Source organism: Ambystoma mexicanum, chromosome 1p (genome assembly GCF_040938575.1).
Source record: "Ambystoma mexicanum isolate Mex_15411 chromosome 1p, UKY_AmexF1_1, whole genome shotgun sequence".
NCBI classification, from domain to species: domain Eukaryota; kingdom Metazoa; phylum Chordata; class Amphibia; order Caudata; family Ambystomatidae; genus Ambystoma; species Ambystoma mexicanum.
Window position 1 is genome coordinate 997,697,020 of NC_090921.1, and position 18,910 is coordinate 997,715,929.

General features: G+C 45.9%; 1 protein-coding gene across 1 annotated transcript in view; it reads left to right on the forward strand.

The window, feature by feature from the left end:
* HYDIN (HYDIN axonemal central pair apparatus protein) overlaps nucleotides 1-18,910 on the forward strand; it is a 3,273,799-nt gene that overhangs the window by 978,312 nt on the left and 2,276,577 nt on the right. Inside the window, exon 20 of the mRNA XM_069654775.1 lies at nucleotides 11,416-11,671. Coding sequence (XP_069510876.1) covers nucleotides 11,416-11,671 — 256 coding nt within the window. The remainder of the gene's footprint in view (nucleotides 1-11,415; nucleotides 11,672-18,910) is intronic.

The window sequence follows — 18,910 nt, forward strand, 5'->3', positions numbered from 1 at the left end:
AAATAGACGAGCTGAGAGATAAAGGGAAGACAGTACTTCTGCTCCTACTTGGTTTTTCAGCCGCATTTGATCTGGTCAATCACAAAGTCCTGTGCCAACACCTTGACTCTGCCGCCCAGTTCTCACTGGAAGTTATCAATTGGATTAACTCTTTCTTGAGCGAGAGAACGATGAGTCTTCTCTCCATCTGCAGCTGCCGACCCTACCCCCATCTTGTGTGGGGTCCCTCAAGGCTCGTGCGTTTCCCCAACCCTTTACAATATCTTCACCAAACCCTGGTTTGATGATCTGGACCATCTGGATATTAGCTATACTAATTATGCAGATAATACCCAGATTGTCCTCCCGCTTTCTGGGGATCACAGTAAGGACTCGGGATTGGTGAATAACGTATATCTTATCATCCAAGCATGGATGGCCACTGCTTGAAGGATAATAAGACCGAGCTGATAATTCTGGATTAAGCATGGATGATTAAGCATGGATGATTAAGCATGGATGGCCTATGCTTGAAGGATGATAAGACCGAGCTGATAATTCTGGGCTCACAGGCCAACATTAAAAAATTAGGTCAGGAATTCTCCTCATTTAATATTGACGTGAATTCCATTAAAGTCTCTAAGGAGGTAAAAACCCTTGGCTTCTACTTGGATTCTACACTGTCATTTGATAAACAGATCAAATCTTTGAAGTCCTCCATGGCTTACACGTGCAAACTACTCGGAGCTGGCAAGCCATTCCTCTCTGACGATAGCTGCTTGATCCTAGCTAGAGCCTTAATACTCTCCATAATTGACTACTGTAATGCTCTATACCAGTGGTCTTCAAACTTTTGTGGCCTGGGCCCCCACTGAGCAAAGTTTGGGCAGGCCGGGCCCCCCCAAAAGTGCCAGATGGACAGTATGTAGAAATTGCTGTGAACTTTTGCGTGCCGTCACCGCACCATACTCCCAGTACAGACCCTGGGCTCTCCCCACCCTACTCCCACCACTATCCCAGTGCTGATGCCCTTCCTGCTCCCACCACAGTCCTATAAGACAAGCATACACACCTCCATACACATTAAAATAAAAAATAAATCGCCATAAACATACCTTGCGTGGTTGCTAAAATGCCCCGCTCCAGGTTGCTCTGACCGTATGTGCGAGGAGGCGCAGGAGCACCCCCTTGCACATACATACATGCAGTGGCCCAGTCAGCATTTCCAATGAGCTATGCAAGACTGGCGAAGCAAAATACCCCCAGCGTTGCATGGCTCAGTGATCTTGTGCGGCTGCGGAAATTAACTGTCAAAGGCAAACAGAGTTTCCCTTTGACAGTTCAGCCAGCCCAGGAGCACTCACTCAGCTGGAAAAAGCAGCTGAGGGAGTGCTCAGTGTTTCACTGGGCTGGCTCCTCGGCTCCTCCATAATGGGTGAGGTGGCCAGTGGTTGGACACCCCCTCACCCATTATGGATGAGCCGACAGGCTTGGACTGGCCTATACCAAAAATGCAAAATGTTAGTGTAGGCCAATAAAAATGGGCCACTTTTTTGGCCAATGTGGGCCAGTTTGAGGAGTTACTTCACTATGCAGCTAGTAGTTTTAACCATTGTTGCTGAATAAGTATTCTTTAAATATCACCATTTGTTTACATTTGAACAAAAAACAACCCCTTGGGTACTATTCAAACAGTCTGTGACTAAACACTGAATATCCATTTGCAACTGCTGGCCATTTTTTCATTGGTGCCTAAGACCGTTTTATGCTGACTATGTGAGCTGCCCCTTCCCGTTTCCTCCAATCTAAAAAAAAAAATAATATATTATTTTTTTTTTTTTACATTTCATGCTGGGCTCTGGCGCCCCCCCCTGGGATGCGGCCGCGCCCCCCCAAGGGGGCGCGGCCCACAATTTGAAGACCCCTGCTCTATACAGTGGTGCTAATAAAACAACCACCCATAAGCTCCAAACTTTATAAAATAATGCCTTAGGAGCAGCTCTAGGCATAAACAAAAGAACCCACATTGCTCCTATTAGACGCGCACACAAATGGTTATCCACGGCCAATACAATACAGTTGAAGACGCTTTCATTGACTCATAAAGCTCTCAATAACGCGGCCCCTACCTACCTGACAGATAAACTTCAGAGAAGAATTGCCTACAGACCAGCCAGAATTGGTAATGCTAATTGTCTGACATTACCAAAATACAAGCTTGCCACTATGGGTGGTAATAGTTTGCCTGTAAAGGCTACTAAATGGTGGAATTCTCTGCCTCAAGACCTGAGAGCTGACCAACCTTACGCACAGTTCAGAAAAAAATTTCATAAAATATATTATCGCTACCGACCCTTAGCCTCGCCCTCTTTACCCGACACATTGGCCTACCTGAAAACACTTGGGATATACGGAGGATATGACTATGCACTGTATATCCATGCACAATGCTCATGACTTATTCCTGCAACTGTAAAGGCCAGTCTACTTCTGTATATATTTGCACATTCTGCATACGCTATATTTATGTAATCACTGTATCAGTTGTACTGCTGTACCTGGTGCTTATTTCTAATTTGTACTGTAACTGGTGCATTTCTTTGTTTATTTGTAATTATGTACTGTATTTGGTGTATTTCTGTAACTATGTAAGCTTTGCATGTTCTTACTGCTGCGCCCTCTTACCTATGGGTTTGGTGCGCGTAACAAATGATTAAACAAACAAACATCGTCTCTGCATCTAATTGTCTGTATTCTGGGTGCTCGTTCTCCTGTAGATGAGGAATCAGCATTCCTTTCCCATCTCCATCACTCTGAAGCATTCATAGGTCATTTTTTCGATTACCCTCTTGCTTTGCGTAACTCATTGATAACTGTAGGCAAAAAGGTCAGTACGGTATTTCTGTGATGGCGGCCCTTCGAGGCAATCAGAATGGTTGGCATATCAGAGGTAATGTACCAGGCCCACCAGGCCTGCTCTGTGCACCACCTAGAGCAGTGCAGCAATCCCTGGGATTCCCTGTGTTTGTTATCTCCAAGAGGTGGACACATTTATGCACATGCCATGATACTTTTTCTTGAGTCGGTACATTTTGGGCTTATGCATTGCTTAATCCCTCAAATTCACTGCAGGTGCAAGTACTTATTGATTTTCCTTTCATCCTTGTGGATGACCGAGTAATCCAAGGAACATGTGTGGTTATCAACACAGGAACTCCATCTGGTTTTGTATGTGTTTTGACAGTTGGTTTTGTCATACATGACTGCATCTTGATAATTTCCTGTAATTCTTTGTGCCCCATGATCCAGGTGCTTCGTGGTACCTGAAACGTAGTGCTTAGATTGCATCAATCTGCAATTTCTTGTGCCCTGCTTTATACAATCCCACTACCATGCAAATCAAGATGTGGGACTGCCTTTACTGCTGTTCAGCATTATCTCCATATTTCTAATTTTCAGGCTTTAGGCTGCATTTAGCCAAAGATTTTGTATGCAGTCTCATGTCTCATAATTCATCTAGGGTTTTTAATTTTCTTGTTTTATTGGCCAGTCATGATTTAAACCTCATCTGCATCAACAAGAGCTTGCTGGTAGCAATAAGCAATAGTTTATTTTTTACGCGCCCTTGGGTGCTGTGACCAATCAAGCAAATGTGCCCCTTCTCCCCAAGGGCGAATCCCCCCACTGCCCCATCAGGCTACAGAGTTAAGCCCACTCCACAACACCCTCTGTAGGGGTTGAGGCAAGTGGGGCCTTACCGGGAAAGAATCCCCCCATGGGTCTCTTAAGTTTGACCTTGGTCTCCTTTAACGTCCTCACCTGCTGAATCCGATGAGGTATCTTTCGTCTTTTTTTTTTCACCTTTACAGTCCCCTTGTGTTCGAGTGTAGATAAGGTATATCCCCTTTGGATGCCACTGCGCCTGATTCGGTAAACAAATCAAGGACGGGATAACCCAAGTGAATTACCCAAATGGGGGGAAAAGCCTTCAGGCTGAAAAAACCCTGGATGCAATGAAGCGTCCTGTCTGCAATGTCTGCCGATGTCAAGGTGAGTTGACGATGCGGCTTTACCGAAGGTGTCCGAAGGAACACCGAGAAGGAATCAGGGGAGAGTATAAGCAGGTAGCGAGGAGCGGAGAGATCCAGCAGCAAGGAGCGGAGAGATCCAGCAGCGGAGAGCAGGAAAGCAGGAGAAGAGGCAAGCAAAGGTGGGAGGTAGCGAAAGGAAAGCAGAAACAAGCGTCTTACCCGGAGAAAGAAAGGGTTGCAATGCGGGCGCTGCTAGTCCGGAGCCATGAAAAACAGTGGGCGGGCATGCTGATAAAGACTAGACCGCCACTAGGTCTTCCAAACAGAACGTAAAGGAACAACTATCCCAGCCGCCATTGCCTCCAAAAGCTCAAGCGCTGCGGTATGACCGGGGCAATGACTCCAGTTCTTGTGAGGAACTCCCTAAAGGATACCCTGAAGAGGCCTACTTGGGAATATCAGACCTACAAAATAATATACAATACCAAGACTTGTATAAAGAGAGAACGAACATGTTAGTGTCAACAAGAAAGAGAGTATGTCACTTTAAATGGAAATACCCATTTAATTCATACAAGGAGGCTGGAACAAAGAGACATTGCAACCAAGTAGAGGAAGAGACATGAACGTCAATCAGGGACGCCCCATGGTGACGTAATAACTGAGAGGGGAGGGGACTCTGCAACCCGCAGAGCCTGCAAGTTTGGATATGGCTCTGGAGTCAAAAGCAGGGCGCTGGACGTGCAGTGTCCTTTGAGAAGGAGAGCGAGAAGCTGATGGTGGTGGTGTGACCTAGTGGTGAGACAATGTCCAAGAGAATCCAAGGTAACTGGGAGAACGGGAGATCCAGGAGGCCGCCCGGGAATCATTATGGGACTGCTCATACTCATCCCAGTTGAATCGACAAGAACGCAGCATGGAAAGTGGAATTATATTGAGAGGAACCCAATGCAATACATATTGAAAGAGAAATTAAAACTGAGAGACAAACGCCTGCGGAGAAAGGCAGAGTACTATGTATGTCAAAAGACGGAAACTATAAACTAGCAGGACAATTCTATGCAGAGAACATACGATGAAACCCCAAAAGGTGGACTTGTAGAGTCTGGATATCACTACACTGGGAAAAGGGGAAAGTACCCCTTTATTGGAAAAGCAAAGGGGGGAACCAAATTTACACAACATATTAATATAGATCAAAGTATTTGTCCAAGGTTAGAGAAACCACATTTTGAGAAGGGAGAAAAGTCTAACAAAATCCTGAGTTAAATGGACTGATTGAAGAAGTCACAAACTACTTAAAAATCACATATTAAGAAGAACCAGAAAGATGACAAATTTGCAAGAGGCAAAGCACAGGAGAAGGTAATCATTGGCCTGTCTTTAGTTGTTAGAATTGTGGTAGGGTCAATTAGGCTTGGTTTTGGACTGTGGACATTCACAGACTACTGACAAACACATTAGTTAGTTTGATAGGTATGGAACACTGCATGGCAATAGGGAAACTTAGGCCTTATTCTTCTTAATAAACCCATCTTTGAAATGTCCCCATTGTGTCGGTGTCCTTCTGACCCAACATATACGTGGGATCCATACCAACCGATAAAAGTTCGGGACCTGTATTGTTCACCAAAGCCCCTACGTTTGCCACCTCTGAGTCAATAGGGTTTGACCTACAAAGCACAGCAGAGATCATACCACCACCTGACGAAAGACACTAAATTCCCACTGGATTAACATTAACCCCTCCCAAATATGACTCACTTCAAAATCTGGGTTGGCTTGTTAATGTAGGTTAGATGTCATGTCGGGAGTCATCGATCCCAACTACCAAGACGATATTAAGGTTCTCCTGCACAATCAAGGAAATAATCTGTATACATAAGAGGAGTAGGTAGCCCAGGGGATACTTGAAAAATTGTTGTTACTGATATCACAAGAGGTTGCAGTACAAAATGAAACAAATAGGGGATCAAAAGGGTTTGGAGAAGCAGAACATCCCCAGAGAGAGAGAACCCCCCCCTTCAAGAGTCAGAGGAGGCCAAACCCTTACCTGATCTAGCATTCACTCAGAGGAACAACTTCATCCTCAGAGGCTTTGGGGAAAGTAATCCCAGAAGAAGTGGGATGCAGACAGGCCAGTCCCTTCTTAAAAAAAAAAAGGTTGTTGTATCGAGGCGATGTGACTCCAGAAGGAGTATATCAAACACAACTGATAGTCCCACAAAGCCATAGACGGACTGTCTAGAACTAGCCCACTCCCATTTGACAGCCGCACATCAAAGAGTAGGGAAGGCCCAAAGCCAAATCACACCAAAATTCTATTGGCCACGAGTATATGATGATGATATAAAGAACTTTGTGCTGACATGTAAGATCTGTCAGAAAACAGCAACCACGCCAGTTCCCACTACTCCATTGCAGCCCTTACCTATCATTGAAATCCCGTTTTCAAGTATAGCAATGCATATAGTGAGCCCGTTAGAAACATGTAGAGTTGGAAATCATTTTATCCCAATAGGCGTGGACTATCACACTCATTATCCAGAAGCCTTCCCTCTGCATAACAATACTGTGTCAGGAGTGTCAGATCTCAAATGTGATTCAGAGTCACTTCCACTGGTCGAGGCTTCAGAAGCAGAGAGTTCGGGAGTAGTTTCTTCTTTTTGAAGAGCTAGGGTCTGTTCCGGGAATTCGCCACTGTTGTTCCATTGGGAAACAATCAAAACAAGAATGGTGTTTCCCCTGCGCAGCCGAGGTAGGGGAAAAAGCCAATGGCTAAAAAAAAAAAGTAACCCTTTGAGGTATCCTGGTATCTTGTAGAGTCCGATAGAAAACAGAGACTCTGATGGCTCAGATTGATGTGAACTTGAAGCACTTTCCTAAGGTGTCCAAAAAGAGGAGCTAAGGGGTCTGAGCTGGAACAGCGTAATAAGGTAGGTCGAAAAAGGAAGCAGATAAAAGAATTAGTGAATAGGAGTGAGGAGGAGACAAGTGAGAGAAGAGGCAGAGCCCAAGAGTAAGCACAGCGCGGGCCCGGTCGGAATGAGAAGGATGACAGACTCACGGAGCCTGCCGCACCGGAGACTCGTGTGTGATAAGGACCGAAAGGGAAAGCAAGAGAGAGAGCTGGTGCCCAGCAAAGTAAACTAGCAGCGCAGAAAGCTCTTAACCTGCAATACCGGGAGCACAAGTGAACAGAAAGAGAGAAAGGAAAGAGTGATAGGCAAGAGGGGAAGAGCGAGTGCCCGGCAGCACTGGAAGTGCAGGAGAGATTCCTGCCGAGGCTACTCGCGAGGGACAGACCAGAGAGGAAAATAAAGAGGAAGGCAGAAAAGAGCAGGTAGGGGAGAAAGGTGCGGCAGAGGATCGCCCGAGAATAAGGTAAGAAAGAAAATCAGAGTGAAAGAAATGCAGAAAGAAATACTGGACCGAGACCGGAGGAAGAAAGGTAGGTGGGGGTTTTCAGAAGCAGGGATGAGGCTGAAGAAAACTGCTAGAAAACAAAGCAATGTGCATGGGAGTGGGGGCAAAGGGAAGATAAGGAAACAGGAATGGAAAGACTAGACCGTGCTCAAAGGAACGTGGTGGGCCAGCTAATGGTGGCTCCTCCACCGACTCCACAGCTTTCAGGCACTTCGGTTTGTGACACTATGCAACAAATATTAAATTATTTACCACATTTCCTCTCAAGAGTATAATTTCCAAAGCAAATCCTTGTGGAATAGGGTACCACCTTTGTCCTGTTTGATGCAAGAGGTAAAAGAAATGGCTAATATTAAAACCCTGAAAATGTCTGTATACCACCCTCAAACCAATGAGTTAGTAGAACGTTTCACTCAAACGTTAAAAATAATGCTGCACAAGTTGGTGGAAGTCGACGGGAAGAGCTGGGAAGAGCTGGGATGTGATAACATGTGCATTATTCACAGTCAGGAAGACCCCGCAAGATTCCTGGGATATTCCCTGTTTGAACTTCTCTCTGAGACCTGTTAGATATGTTAAAGAAAACGTTGTAAGAGAGAGAAGAAGCAATTTTACCAATCTCACAAACCGCCAGAAGCTAAGATTCCATATGGATGTGGTAAACAAAATTGTACAAAAACACCTCGGACAAGCCCCAAGAACATCAGCAAACTATAACAGGCATGCCATACCTTGTACCTTCTCCATCGGACAGTCAGTCTTGGTTCTCGTACCCGCTTCGGAAACCAAGATTTACAAGTGGTATGGACCCTATACAATTTTAGAAAGGAAAGGCCCCCTTAACTATCTTCTACCTCAACCTCACAACAAGATTGATGAAAGAAAGAAGTCTAAGGAGTGAAGAATAGTGAGGACGCCACCATTACTATGGCTGCTCTCCTTACGGACTCCAATAAAGAAAATACCATACCTAGTCTCACCCGATCTGTCATATTCCCAACAGACAGACATTAGGGACTTACTGGCCCAGTTTCTTGAGCTATATGCAGAACAACCAGGCCGGGTTGCTAATGTTTTTACTTACATTAGAACCCCGGCAGGGAAAATCAATAATTTAATACACTACTGAATCCCTGAAGCACACAAGAAAATAATTGAGAACAAGGTAGCGGAGATGCTCAAGGCATTAATCATCGAGCCCTCTGAGAGTCCCCTGTCCTCCCCCAATGTCTTGGTTGCAATACCGGATCCATCATGGCCTTTCTGCATCGATTTCAGAAAGCTAAATTCTGTCTGTGTTTGATAAGTACCCAATGCAGAGAATTGATTATCTGATTCAGAAGTTGTGCTTGTCTACGTATATATATATATCTCAACCCTAGATCTAACCAAGGGTTACTGGCTGGTTCCCTTGAATCCACCTGATCGAGAAACAGCGGTTTCAACACTGCAAAGTATGTTCCCATTTAAGGTTTAACCTTTCGGTCTTCATGGAGCCCCAGCTAAATTTCAACGCCTCATGGAAAAAAATGCAAAACCCTACTGAGCATTTTGTGAAGCGTACCTAGACAATATTGTGCTTCATAGTAATAGTTGGCCCGAGCATGTTCACCACCTGTATGAAATCAGCCGTGCCATAAGAAAATTTGGCCTAACGGCCAACCCACAAAAATGTCACCTCACCCAGTCCACAGTAAAATACCTCAGAGAGGGAACAAGTATAAACCGTTCAACAAACTCCTACCCCCATGATCAAGAGAGAGCTTTATGTCTATCGGCTATTATAGGAGGTTTATACCTAATTACTCCAGCATAGCCGCTAACCTAACAGACAAATGAAAGAACGCTCAACCCCGGAAACTCCTACGGGATAAAAAGTATCAAGTGAGTTTTGATGGATTGGAAAACCTCCTTTGTAACGAGCCCATCTTGAAGATGCCAGACTTCAATAGAGAGTTTCTATTACAAGCGGATGCATTCAAGATGGAATTGGTCACCATACTCTCCCAAGAACATGATGGTGTCGAACATCCGGTATTATATACCAGTGGTACATTTTTCCCATAGAACAATTTTATGCTACTGTTGAACTTGAGGCTTTAACTTTAAAATGGGCTGTCACACAATTGAGATAATACCTGACTGGCAGATTAATTACTTTGACCTGATGAACTTACGAGGGCCACCAATGCCAGAGTAAAGCGGTGGTTCTTGGACTTGCAACCTTTTTGTTTTACTGTCTAACATCAAAAGGGGCAGAACAAGGGAAGGTCGATTTCTTAAGCTGCTTTCCAATCTAGAAGGGGAAGCCACGAAAACAAAGGGAAGAGTATGTGACGAATAGAGGGAATTCATCCCTTCCCCTCATGGTTGAGTCTCCCCTGTGAAGAAAGGGAGGTGAGCTTGCTTTGCAACACTATCTGTAGGGGTCAAGGCAATCCCCATAGGGGGATCTCAATGGGAGAGACTCCCCCTATGGGACAAGGACTCCGGTTCCTGTGAGGAACACCCTAAACGATCCCCCGAAGTAGCCTACTTATCAAACCTACAAAAGAATATACCATACCAAGACTTGTATGAAGAGAGAAAAAACATGTTATTGTCAACTTAAAAGAGGGCATACGAGCATATCCGTTTAAATGGGAATCCCCATTTAATTGGTGCAACGAGGCTGGAACAGAGAGAAACACCACAACAAGCGGAGGAAGAGAGATGTGTATGTCGACCAGGGTAGCCCTAGGGCGACCTAGCACCTGAGAGGGGAGGGGACTCTGCATCCCACAGAGCCTGCAATCCAAACACAATACATATTGAGAGAGAAACTAAAACTGAGAGACAAATTCCTGGGAAGAAAGGTAGAGTGCTATATAGGTCAAAAGACAGAGACTATAAACTAGCAGGAGAATTCTATGTAGAGAAAGAATACTATGAGTCAAGAAGATGAGAGGGAAACCACAAAAGGGAGAACTGTTGAGTCTGAATATTACTACTCTGGGAAAAGTGGAAGTACCCCTTTTTTGGAAAAGGAAAGAGGGGAACCAAAAATACCCAAAACACATTAATACAGATTGAAGTAGATCAAATAAACCACATTTTGAGGAGGAGAAAGTCTCATAAAATCTTGTTACATGAACGGATTAAAAAAGTTGCTAAAGACTATTTAAAAATCACCTATTAAGAAGAACCGGAAAGAAGACAAATTTGCAAGCAGCAAAGCCCAGAAGAGGGAGTCCTTCTCCTGTCCTTAGTTGTGAGACTATTGATAGGGTCAGTTATGGCTAGTTTTGGACTGTGGATATATTCTTTGGACATTCACAGACGACTGACTAACACATTCGTTAGATAGGTAGGGAACTCTGCATAGCAATAGGGAAAGTTAGGCCTTATTCCTCTTTAATAAACCAGTCTTTGAAATGTCCTCAGTGTGTTTACATCCTCCTTCTCGCCCGCTACAGTGCCTACAATCTTTTTGTGAACTGTCCATCCAGCTTATTTTGTTTGTTGTGCTTTACTACTTGATGCTCCCTTTTGTAAACATTTGTTTTAGGAATTTTCTGTCATACCTTAAGTCTTTTGCAGGGATTGCTTTTGTAGCCGCTGATTTTTTTCTGAATGGCTTTATTGCACAATTGTAGGAAATAAAGTGTTTGTGCAGCTGGAAACATGGCAGCTGTTGCAACTATGTGAAACACCTGCCAAACTGAACCGTTGCTACTTCATGCAACGAGCATTCAGATATAAATTTTGAAAGGAAGGTCCTCAAAGCTTCATTTCTTCACAGAATACACAATTAAATGTCACATTTCTCTTCCCCCACCTTCACAAGCGCTGGGTTAAAGTTCATTCTGTAATTTTCGCATTTGACTGCAGATGGCTAGAAATCACCAGCTTGTATGTAGACTGCATGTTACAGATACAATTATCATGGCTGTGCAATTTCCAATGTAACCTTCTCTACCCTTTTTTTCTCTGGCTGCAGTGTGGGTCCCTGTCGATATCATTTCACCATGACCAACCAAGGACGCCGAACACATCAGTTGTATTGGATGACAGAAGGCTTTCCACAGTTTCGCAAGCGCAGTCAGCTTCCTGCGGTTGGTAGTGGCAAGACCAAAAATGTGTCCCAGAGTCTGGAACACCCTCAACCCATCTTCAGTCTGAACCCGTCCAGAATGGAGCTGAACCCAGGACAATCTGTCGACGTTGTTCTGGAAGGATCATCCGACACACCAAAGGTATATATCGAAAAAGGGGAAACTATAATTGACATATTATTTAAAGCTGCAACAGTGGTATGAATTTCATTGATTGCAGAATTGAATCACTGTGGTTAAGTTTCAGCACATTACAGCCAGAAACTGTAAACTTGCCATCAGAGGAGTAGACGGGTAGGGCTTGAGCAGGCAAAGCCCACCCAAAACCTGTAAAGGCCCACTCAGCAGCACTCACTGTGTGGGCATTTACAGATGTTAATGTCACTGCGGTGGGCCCAACTACATTACTTTAATGCCCCACTTGTTAGACAATCCTGGTTACGCCTCTGCTTGACATGCCTCTATGTCTTACCGAAGCAGTATTTGTATCACTAGTGTAATAAATAAGTATCTTTAATTTCAACAGACCATGTAAGTGGGTACAATTAACCCACTGAAAAATGTAATTCACTGCAATGTATAAGGAATAGTACAGATTTCAGGCAGTGGTGGTTGGAAAGTGGGGGTTAAGCAGGAACGCAAATGTTGCTCACCATAGGTAAACAAGTCTAGTGTCCCCTTTCCTCTATACTTCTGAGGATGATTTTTCTCATAGCACCAACGCAGGTGTGCAACTACCATGCCCTGCCCAACCGTCGGTCCCTTTCTCTGTGTTGGACGGAAAGGAGTCAACAGCTGCAGATGCACCAAGTTGAGCCTAAAGTCAGTCATTCCCATACCCTGCGGCTTCAGGTGCTGTGTGGGTTGTCCCAGAGTTTCTCCTCCGCCGACCCAGACTGTTTCTGCCTTCTTTGTTTGGGCTGATCACACGTGTGGCGCTCCTGTGAAAGCTTTCGAGCCTTTTCAGCATGCGTTCCTGAATTACTTATTATTTTTTGTGGCAGTGCCTGTGTGCTATTAGCCTGAATGTGTTTCTGATGTACAGGGAACCATGACTGTGATCCCATAACACACTCCCTGATTGGACCTGTCCATTGTAGACGGGGCACAAAGCTGTGTGGGCCCCGTCACCAAACTTGTGACAGAAGCTGTGGGCGATGGTATAGAAGCTTCAACTGATGTTGAATAGGCCGGTGCCTGCCCTACGGCATCATCCGCATGGCCCCCAGTGGAGGAGACATGCCTATGCCACAGCTCTGCCATTTTCTTTAAGTAGAAGTGTAGACGCATGCTGGTTTTTGGTGTCTGATGGGTAAAAGGGCCATATAATGGCCCTGCTGTGTATCGCCCACTAGCAACTTACAAAGCTCACTGTGTGCCCTCCTGTGAGAGGGCAGGGTCTTTTTATTACAGTGACTTTATTCATTTTTATCTAGCGCACATATACACAGTGCTGAAGTTGTGCACAGGCTCCCCGTGCCGACCAGCCATGACTCACCTCTCCTGTGTGCCTGGGCTGAGCATGTGCAGCACATAACCAATTGCCCTGGTAGTTCAGACTTCAGCCAGCACCCCATTTCCACCGGTGGTGTCTATATTAGGGGCAATTTCAGAAAACCCATGATAGCTTCTATTCTTTCATGGAAAGTCCTGATAGACTGAGGTGTATGGGATGCGTTTTGTAAAAGAATGCTTAAAATCTTCGCAAACGCCCCCGAAGCCCTTTACTAGCAGAAAGCCCATGCCTCTGTCGATCTGCATTAAGACGACAGAGGGAAGTTGAAGACGAAATCTTCGAAACCGAGCCATAAGCCAGTACAGCATCAAGCAAAATCTCGATCCAACGAGAAATCGTCAAGGACTCTGACATGTCAGGAATCCAGTCCATCGAGGGTTCCTTCGAAAAAGCATAAAAAGTCGACAACGCCGACGCCTTCGTTAACACCGTCGACTCTGACAAAATCGACTCCGAAGTTGTTGTCGACGATTACTTCGAAGTTGTCGAAGCCAACAGTAACCCAGGAAAAGGTTTTCAAACCATTACCAAAGAAATGCTTTTTTAAAGTCTTTATCCTCTTATCTATGAAGACAAGGAACCTTCAGATGATAACACACCACCATTTGAGTTACAATACAAGACCCCTAATGTGCCAGAGAAATTGATCTCAGAGTCTAGATTAAAAGACTTGTATGATGACCTTCAATCAGCCAGTGGTTTATATACCTCTCCAGAAATGGAATTTGGTAAATCCGATCTTACTGACTCTTCATATAGGAACCTGATGAGCAAGGTGATGGAGTTTTTAGGTTGAGCAGGCCTACTCCTTCTTTCGAGCCGGATTACCTGACAGATCTTTTGGATCAGGGCCCCCAAAAAGATCAAATTTTGCCTTTTCACATTGCACTACAAAAAAGGGTCTCAGCAAATTGGCACCAGAGACTGCTGCTGCAGTGAATACAAATTTTGCAAAGAAATATAGGCCATCCAGCAGTGAGCCAGAGTACTTAACAAAACATCCAACACCAGAAAGTTTGGTGGTTTGAGCTGGTACATCTACTAAGCAATCAGCATACCCCTCTATTCCTCCTGATAGGGATAATAAGAGAGTGGATGCCTGGGCTGGAAAAATATTTACTTCTGGTAGTATGGCGTTAAAATCAACTAACACAACTTGTATCTTGTCAGGGTTTACGTTTACTCTGGGACTGCATAGCTATGGTGGCTGACCACATACTGGAAGGTGAAGAAAGATACGGCTTCCTGGTTATCATCAAGGATGATAAGGAGGCAGTGGATGAATGCCTCCAGTCAGATCTGTACACTGCAGGCAGCATCAGCAGATCCATGGCAAGTAGCACAGTGTTGCGCAGACTTGTGTGGTTGAGGAAGTCCTGATTTGCACCAGATGTGCAGTCTAGATGCCTCACTATGCCCTTTGACGCCTTGAGGCTGTTTAGGATCAAGACTGATGAGAGTTTGGAGAAGCTGCAGACCTTGTAATTGGCAGCTAAATCCCTTCTATTCTAATCGATTCTACTCCTCATTTGGAAGTGGGCAAGCCAGTCAAAGAGGTCAGAGAAGATTCCCTCGTGCTGGACGAGGGAGAGGTGCTAAGCCAGCCCAAGCAGCAGCAGTTTTACCATCAGCCGCCGTTTCAGCCACCTCAAAACCCCTCTGAGCACTTAACGCTCAAGACCCCAGTGGGAGGCAAAATTACTCAGCATCTGAAAGAATGGCGGCGCATTATATCAGATGCTTGGGCACTGGTAACTGTAGCCCAACGTTACTGCCTTCCTTTTAAAAAAAGGCCTCAGGATCACCCGTCAGGGTACAACTCTTTCAAAGTTCCGGATCCGCTCCATGTGCAGGAAATGTTGACCCTGTTAAACAAAGGCGCGATAGAACCAGTACCTGTGGCAGAAAGGAATAAGGGTTGGTACTCCCATACTTTCTCATTCCCAAAAAGGATGGAGGATTGAGACCCATCTTGGACTTAAGAAACTTAAACAAGTTCCTCATGAAGGACAAGTTCAAGATGGTTACCCTTTCCCAAATCCTTCAGGCTCTCCAACTCCAGAACTGGATGGTGTCATTGGACCTTCAGGATGCTTACTTCCATGTGCCTATCCTGCAGAAGAACTGAAAGTACCTCAGGCTCGCGGTTCTCATAAGCTTAATTTTCTGCCATTTGGGCTGTCCTCAGCCCCGAGAGTTTTCACCAAATTAATGGCGGTGTTGGCAGCAAGTCTCAGGAGGGGAGGGGAATGGGAGGGGATTCACATCTATTCCTACCTGGACGATTGGCTGATCAGGGCACATTCACCCGAACAAGCCCGGGAACATCTCAGCGTAACCTGCCATTCGAAGGGATTGTGTCCTCCGACGTATTCCTTATCTTTGATAATTCGTCTCCAGCTTGCTGACCTCGGAAAAAATGTTCTCAGTAGAGGGCGTTGCGCATCGACGTCCGTCGAGTTGGTGTCCCTCGACAGCCACCGTATCGGCGCCGACGTCACCATGCCCATAAATAGCCACGCGCAGCATCCGTTGCTCAGTTCCGTTTTTCCGCGCTTCGTGGTGCCTCAGAATATCGTTGCTCAGTTCTTCAGTCAAATATACTTCATTATTCCATTTCCCCGAAAAGGTTCTCCTGCCCCACAAAACATAGCTCTCAGGCTGAGTGGGAGGAATTCAGGAAAAAGATGCTTAGCGTCTTCAAGAAAGCGGCCTCAACACCCTCGAAGACTGCTGAGGGTGATACCCTGGGTGAAAGACCGGAAAAATCAAAACGCTGCAAGTCGCAGCACCCGGCGAAAGAAGCTACTCGAGAGCGTCACGAACCCTCGAGTAAAGGCATGGTCGCGTCTTCGACGCCGTTGTCAAAAAATCCCTTCGACGCATAGATCTGTGTCTTCGACGCCATTATCGAAGGGTTCTTCGACGCACAGGTCAGTCGATTCGATGCCGACGCCGAGAAAGGACAAACCCACGGCCACCTCACAGCCAGTGGCCATACCCAGAGCCTCGATCACGAGAATGTCGTTGACAAACTCAAGTAGAATTCCGATACTCTCAAGTTCCTCGAGGCCTCTACCAACTTTCTCAACGCCTTTTTCGATGGCTTCGAAGCCTTTAACGTCCGCGTCGACGACGTCGACCATTTCTCAGCCAATTATGACGAATTTGGCCCCTTCTGCTCTGGAAATGGGATTTATACCATTTCCAAGATCTGATCATTCCAGTGCCTTAGCATCTATTTATGAAGAAGGGGAGAATTCGGATCAGGAGAGACCTTTTGAGTTGCAGGGATCTGCAACTCCTGTACCAGAGGAATTTACCTCTGAGGAAGGTAGGTTAAAGGACCTCCAAGAATCCTTACATGAAGCAAGTGGGTTGGACACTTCCCCAGAAGTGGAATTTGCCAAACCAGACCTATGGGGAACATGCTGAAACCCCTTATAGAACCTTGATGGCAAGGATAATAGAGTTTATGGGGTGGTCTCACCCTCACCTGCTTTTCAGCAAGACGACCTCAGACATTTTGGTTAAAGGTCCACAGGAGGATCCTGTGGTGCCATTTCATGCGGCATTACAAAGGAAAATATTGGCAAACTGGGAAACCCCTGAGGTTATCCCGGCGGATAACAAAAAATGATCAGCCAAGTATAGGGTGTCTACTGCTGACCCTGAATATTTATCCAGACACCCAACTCCGGAGAGTCTTTTTGTTCAGGCAGCAACTTCATCAGGTAGTAAATTGGCTTACCCTACTGTTCAGGACAGGGATGACAGGAGATATGACTCTATGGCCCAAAAAGTCTTTTCTGCATGTAGCATGGCGTTGAAATCCATCAATGCTACTTGTACGCTCGCAAGGTTCAGCCACACACTTTTGGAGTGTGCTTCATCAGCGGCTGACTGCCTCCCAGAGGGAGGAGAAAGGGAAGCGTTTCTAAACATCATTAAGGATGGTAAAGACGCAATGTGCGAATCCCTTCAAACTGGCATCGATTCTGCTGACAGCATCAGCAGGGCCTTGCCGGCAAGTACAACAACCTGGAGATTTGCTTGGTTGCGAAAGTCTGGTTTTGCTCCAGATGTGCAAAGCAGACTCTTGAATATGCCCTTTGACGGCTCTTTTTTGTTTGGTAAGACGGCGGATGACAGTTTAGAAAAGCTACAAACATCAAAGGCAGCAGCTCAGGAACCTCTTTGAGAGGTAAGTCCTTTCGCTTCTATTCCTCATTCGGAAGAGGCAGAGGACACCCGGTTCAAAGGGGTCAGAAAAAGTTCACCCGAGGTGGACGGGTTGAAAATACAAAAGCCGCAGCAGCAGCAGGTACCTCTTTACCCTTGGCATCTGCATCAGCCGCCTCCAAACTGCTCTGAGGACTCTCCTCACAAGACACCAGTAGGGGGCAGGTTAACTCAGTGATGGAATGGCAGGCTATTAAGTCAGATGCTTGGGCATTGGAGACAGTTGGCCAAGGTTACTGCCTGCCTTTTCTACACATCCCTCAGTCATCCACCGGGGAACAGCTCTCTGAAAGGTCCAGATCCGCTCCTCTTGCAGGAAATTGTAGACCTGCTAGAGAAAGGTGCCATAGAACCGGTACCTGTAGCGGAGAGGAACAAGGGCTGGTACTCCCCCACCCTACTTTCTCATACCAAAGAAAGACGGAGGACTGAGACCGATCTTGGATTTACGAGAATTAAATCCAAGAAGTTCCTCAGGAAGGACAAGTTCAAGATGGTAACTCTCTCTCAGATCCTTCAGGCCCTCCAGCTCCAGGACTGGCTGGTATCTCTGGACCTCCAGGATGCTTATTTCCATGTGCCAATCCATCTCAAACACAGGAAATACCTGAGGTTCGCAATTGGCGGCTCTCATTATCAATTTCGAGTTCTACCATTTGGGCTGACCTCTGCCCTGAGGGTCTTCACCAAGTTAATGTCGGTAGTGGCGGCAAGTCTAAGGAGGGGAGGAATTCATGTCTACCCCCTACCTGGATGATTGGCTGATCAGGGCTGTATCTTCGGAACAAGCTCAGATCCAGCTAGATTATGTCTGCCACTTCCTTCACAAACTGGGCTTCTCCCTCAATTTAAAGAAGTCACAGATGATACCATCACACAGACTCCAGTTCATCGGAGCGGTCCTGGACACTTCTCTGGGAAAAGCCTTGCCACCAGAGGTGAGGGCTCAAGATATTCTGCAGATGGTCACCAAGTTTTAAAATGCCCAACATCTCCCACCCTTCGACTTTTTGAGGTTGCTAAGCCTCATGGCATCCTGCATCTTCCTTGTGCCAGAGGCTCGCCTGAGAATGAGATATCTCCAATGGGCACTAAGAACCCTGCAGTTCTCAGGAAAAATGACAGATCTCCTTCGTATTCCGGACAAGGTAGCCCGAGACCTTCAATGGTGGGCTTATCGAGAGAACATTTTGAAAGGAGAACTGTTTTGGCAACCATGGCCGGAGATAACAGTAGTCACGGACGCCTCACTCACGGGGTGGGGAGCCCATGCCAACGACTTGACCATCAGCGGTCGTTGGTCTCCATCAGAGTCCAGACTACACATCAACCTATTGGAGCTGAGAGCAATCAGACTAGCGCTGAAAGCTTTCCTGCCATCAGTACAGGGAAAAAATGTCCTGATAATGACAGACAACACAGTGGCCATGCACTACCTCAACAAAAGAGGAGGCGTGGGATCACTGCCACTGTGCAGAGAGGCTATGCAGCTCTGGTTTTGGGCAATTCAAGAAGGAATCTCTCTATCGGCAGTTCACCTAGCCGGAGAGAAGAACTTGACGGTGGACGCTCTGAGCAGGCAGGGCACAGTCTCCCACGAGTGGGAACTAGCTCAGGAAGTC